Genomic DNA, 5,324 nt, shown 5'->3' with positions numbered 1-5,324 from the left:
TGAGTCATCTACCCTTTATCTTCTAGGATTAGTTTTTACTTCCAATCTTTCTTGGAAATCATATATCAAATCCATTGCAAAATTAGCATCTGCTAACCTTGCATCTTTTTATCGTGCTCACCACATTCTTACTCGGGATTTTATTTTATATTTTATATAAATCTCAAATCCGTCCTTCTATGAAATACTGTTGCCATATCTGGGACAATCTTTTAATGATTCCCTTTCTCTTTTAGAAAAAGTGCAAAAACGCATTGTAAACATAGTTGGACCTGCTCTTGCAGCTAGCTTTTAACCATTATCACATTGTCGTAAAAATGCTAAAGTGCGGTCTTGCGCTAACAAGAATAATATTTTTAAGTGGCCCGCACAGTCACCAGACATAAACCCAAAAAAGTTTGTGGGAGAAAGATGACAGAAACGTCGGTTAACTTGAAAAATTGTGAGAAAGCTAACTATTTTTTATATAATGAAGTGACTAAGATATCATCAAGTGAGGTTTGATTTAAAATGTCATCAAATCTGACAAGTTTCATTAATTGAAATAATTAGTTTTTTTGCGAGCAAAATGCTTGAAAATAATTACTTTTGTAGAATAAAATCTATGGAAGTAATGATTTTATTCTTGGAAATAACCATCAAGCTCTACTGATGGATATATTAACGTCATTTTTGCTTGTCTTATTGCAGTGGAAGATATCTTATATTGTCAATGCAAGAATTATTGTGCTCTTCCAATTAATGAAAATTTTAATAAAGAAGCAAAAAGTTTCACAATATAGACAGTAAAGAGTTTTTGAAAATGTTTAGCAATGCTAAAGGAAGATCATCTAACGCAGATGAAATATAACTTTGTTATATTTCACGCAATTTAAAATACAAATTAACGAACTTCAAATTATCATGCTATTTAAAACCATATATCAAAAAAAAATGTAGCTTTGTAGTATATTCATAGGATAAAAAAATGTAGCTTTGTAGTATATTCAAATGATAAAAAAAAATATTGACAAATGCATACACGAGTAGAGACTATAAAAGACTGTTATGCAAATCCCAATAGATGGATGAAGAAGGAAAAGCAAGTTTGAGCCAGAGTACTTGTAATAAATAAATTTAGAACTTATATAAAATGTCTATCAAAGATTATACACTACGTCATCTAAATTATCAAGTGATTTACATAACATGATGTCAAATAGAATTGTTGGGCACAAACTCTGCCATTATTGAGTATTCCAACTTAGACGTACGATAAAAAAAGAAAGACTTAAATTATCCGCGGATCAAAAGCCACATTCAAGTTTTGTTTTTGAAGCTTTTAATTTAGTAATTAAATTTTATTGCTTATAAAATTTTTTGGATTTAAAATTTTATTTTCTATTTTTTTTTGAGGTTGTAAGAGGGGTAGGGGCATGTCCTCTCATACATTATTGTTACTCTACTATTACATGTAAATTCTTGTAAAATATAATTTTGATTGGCTGTGTTTTAAGTTGTATTTTTACTTCAGTTTTAATAAATATAAACTTATTTATAATAAGTTATTTTTTTTTAAGTTTATTAATTACTTTAGTTTGCTGTTTATATAAACTACAATTCCTTTGCACACACAAAAAAACTAATTACAAATATATAAATAATGAATAGACTGGGACTCAACGGAAATATGGATGGCAAAACACTAACCTAATCTTTTCATAAACCCCTTTTTGTCAACATTTATCCATATAGATTAAATCAATGTTTGGTAAAAGCGGATTTCCACTTACGGAGCATTTTTAGCGAATCTAAACAAAAAAAAAAGAAAACTCTCTAATCATGGAGCTTAAAAATGCGTAAAATCTTACATTTTTTGTTACATGATTGGATGTCTTTTTTTTCCGCTTTGTTTTGTGGAAACTTTTCCTTGTGGAAATTCACCTTTATATACATTAGATTTAGATTTAACGTCTTTTGCGATGTTTTTAAATTCTTTTGGATGAAACTGTGCAAGCTGTTTTTAGTCGAGTGGAAAAACAACCGGCGTTGGCGATGATTGTACACACATTAGCCTGACGTATGTAAGCTAGCTGGGTGTTATACATTTAGACACCTTGCACGGAGAAGACGTTAGTATCGGTTATGTTCTGTAATAAATGATTTTTAGTTTTTTTTTTGTTATTTTTTGTATAGCGGACATACATTTGTTTATAGCCATAGATTCATTCGTAGTAATTTATTTCCTGAACGTTGTTATTAGTGGCACAAATGTTTTTTTCCAGTTCGTTTTTAAGTGCACTTGCATAGATCTTGTCAACAGGGTTCAACGCAGTTCAATGTTTTAGAACTATAATAAAAGTTTTTATCTCAGAATAATAAACATCTCAGATTAATCAATTTAAACTTCTTAAAATTTGAAACTAATAAATAAGTATTATTTTTATTTTGTTTTAATAATTCTATTTGATTGGTTTGAAATAACGGATCTATAGAAATAAGATTTTTTAGTTCCTTTGACTTCTTTTTGAAACAGTTTAAATTTTCAGTTGCCAACAATTGCTCAGTTATACAAACAATAGCTCAGTTATACAAACATTTTTTTCATTTGAAATTAATATAAAGATAAAAAAGAAAAATATTTAACTAACCTTAGCAGATAAATTGAAGCGTTATCGTAACATGAAACTTAATTATATCATGGCCTTCAAATGGTTTCAGTTTATTTTTTTAGTTCCTTATATTTTTCCTGTTCAAAATCAAATATGTAATGGAATGAAAGAGCTTTGCAATTTACGAATTGATCAAGTTACCCTGGCAGGAAGTCACAATTCTGGTGCCGGATTTAACGGGTTTTTATATTATCATAAAGTTGTTAGAGTACCGGCATTGAGTTGTGCTTACAAAAATCAACGACTGAGCATTACCGGTCAACTTGATCTTGGCGTTAGATACTTTGACATTGATGTTTGTTGGGATACCTTCTACAAACCAGAAAGTCCTTGGACGTGTCATCAGCGCGCTTTCGGCGGGTCTATAAAAGCAATTCTTGAACAGATAAACAATTGGATGAACAAAAATAGAAACGACGTAGTTGTTCTTCATTTTAATCGCGACGCAACTGACCCTGAAAAAGCAGGTAACCAGGATTCATTAAAAATTTTATTCCAACTTAATTTCTAATTTTTTAAATACACAATGACGCCTACTTTTTATTTGTAAGTTTAGTATTCGCATAGAAGTATTATTCAATTTACATATATATATATATATATATATATATATATATATATATATATATATATATATATATATATATATATATATATATATATATATATATATATATATATATATATATATATATATATATATATATATACATATATATATATAATTTTTTTTTATTTTACAGCTAAATATTTTAATTTTTATATATAAACCGTTTTGCAAGACAGTACAAAGTAATTAAGCTCAAGTATTTTCTTTAAATTTTTATTTAACGCTTTCTTCAAATAAAAATCCAATAACTTGCAATTATTGGAGTCTGGGAACAAAAAATCCTATAGTTTTGGCCGTAACTGTCCGAAACAAGAAAGCAAAAAATTAATAAAATGTTTTTTTGTACTATTCTTAAGTGAATTTATATTCACCGATAAATTATAATATATATATGTACAGAATTAGATATTAAATAACTTTTATATAATCTTTTATCTCTTTCACTCAGGACCTGCAGTTATGAAACAGATTTTAGATTTATGGGGTGCTCCAAAAGCTGGGGAATTAGCGATTCAAACAAACAAATATGCAACTCTAGGACAATCAATCTTAGACAATAAAAGAATATATATTATCATGGCACAAAAATTAACCAATAACATTGCTGACAAATCTAATTATATCAACGAACATGATGTTGGCTTTACCTGGACAAGCAAACATGGTGCAACACAGAGTGATGCAAAAGAACTAATAGAAGAAATGGGAGAGAACCGATGCGAAAGGGAAACGTTTGGGCATTTTTTTGTAAGGTATGATTTGTATTTAACATGGGGCTTGTGTAATGACGATTTAGCTGCTTTAGTGAAACCATTTATACGCCAAGGGACATCAGGTTGCTATACAGGAACATCGAGACAGAAGAAAACTGTAAACTTCATATTGGTTGACTATGTCGATGAAGAGGTTGTCAACGTGGCAAACGATCTAAATAAAATAAATATAAAAAACTTTATGGGTTAAATATGAAACTTTATTGTTTGTAGTTTCAATCTTAGTTCGTAGTTTCTTTGTTTGAAGTTTATTTTTTTAAATAATTGCTACCAACTTTAAAATGTTTAAAAAGTATTTTCTTTTATCTTCTGTATCCTATTTTTATATGTAAATTGTTTCCATATTTTAAGAATTTAAACGGGCATTTTTAAAGTGAAACTTTTATTTGCATATTTTAGATGATCGTGCACTCTAAGCGTAAATGTTTAATGCACAATATCCATAACCATACTTTTTAATTCTAATACCGGTAATAAAATAAATTTTTATATTTAATTAGTAAGCTAAAAGAATCTTATTAGCCAGGACTAGCTGATGCAGGTTATGGTTCCTCACCTAGTTTTTCGCGTTTGATTTGAATCAGTATTTGTTTTTGCAGTTGGAGATCCGTCCTTTGCAAATACCATGAATCAAGAATGGAAACCAATCCTAAAAGCTTTAAATTAAAATAAATTATTTTATAAATTAAATAAAACTATTTAAATTAATTAAAAAAACAAAACAAAAATAAATCATTCAATTAGTATCAATATGTAGTTATATTGTATACAAATAGCTTTAAATTATAACATTTACCTGTGTAAACCCGTAAATACTTTAAATTACAATAATTCAATTATTTTTAATAATTTATCACTAAACATAATATATGTAAACAATTAATGAATAACAGTGTAACATAGGCAGTATTCTTTTATATGTAACTTAATTAAGTTAGGCGGTGGGCGTGCATTTTTTATAACATCTACATATTTTCTCTTCCTAATGACATTTAAGCTGCTTCTAGACAATTATCTAAAAAATGAATGGCTTCTCTACGACTAATCCACATTTTATTTTCTATTAGTTATACAAACTCTGTAGTTGTCAAGTATTATATAACTAGGTTGACAGGCAGTTTATGCCTACACAATTTATTGTAAAACCTTAACGTTTTTTAAAAAAGAAAAAAATATTGGAAGCATATATCCTTAACCAAACTTTTTAATTGTAATTAAATAAACTAGCTGACTGGACCCGTAAAAATATGGATCTTTGTAGGTCTTTTCTAAACCAACCTTTTGTATACT

General features: G+C 28.0%; 1 protein-coding gene across 1 annotated transcript; it reads left to right on the top strand.

Annotated features, from left to right (window-relative positions):
• Window positions 1–2,626: 2,626 nt before the first annotated feature.
• On the top strand, window positions 2,627–4,316 carry LOC100201425 (uncharacterized). Its single transcript, XM_065820617.1, has 2 exons — window positions 2,627–3,118; window positions 3,710–4,316. The coding sequence occupies exons 1-2, from the start codon at window positions 2,662–2,664 to the stop codon at window positions 4,222–4,224; spliced, it is 972 nt and encodes a 323-aa protein (XP_065676689.1). The 5' UTR covers window positions 2,627–2,661; the 3' UTR covers window positions 4,225–4,316.
• The last annotated feature ends 1,008 nt before the right edge of the window (window positions 4,317–5,324 follow it).

This window comes from Hydra vulgaris, chromosome 15, assembly GCF_038396675.1.
Source record: "Hydra vulgaris chromosome 15, alternate assembly HydraT2T_AEP".
Lineage (NCBI taxonomy): Eukaryota > Metazoa > Cnidaria > Hydrozoa > Anthoathecata > Hydridae > Hydra > Hydra vulgaris.
This window is presented reverse-complemented; position numbering and strand designations above follow the sequence as displayed.

Bases quoted from the DNA above. Each gene is read 5' to 3' on its own strand.
- LOC100201425 (XM_065820617.1), top strand. From the start codon at position 2,662: ATGAAACTTAATTATATCATGGCCTTCAAATGGTTTCAGTTTATTTTT. The intron at 3,119-3,709 runs GTAACCAGGATT...TCTTTCACTCAG, and splicing joins AACTGACCCTGAAAAAGCAG to GACCTGCAGTTATGAAACAG.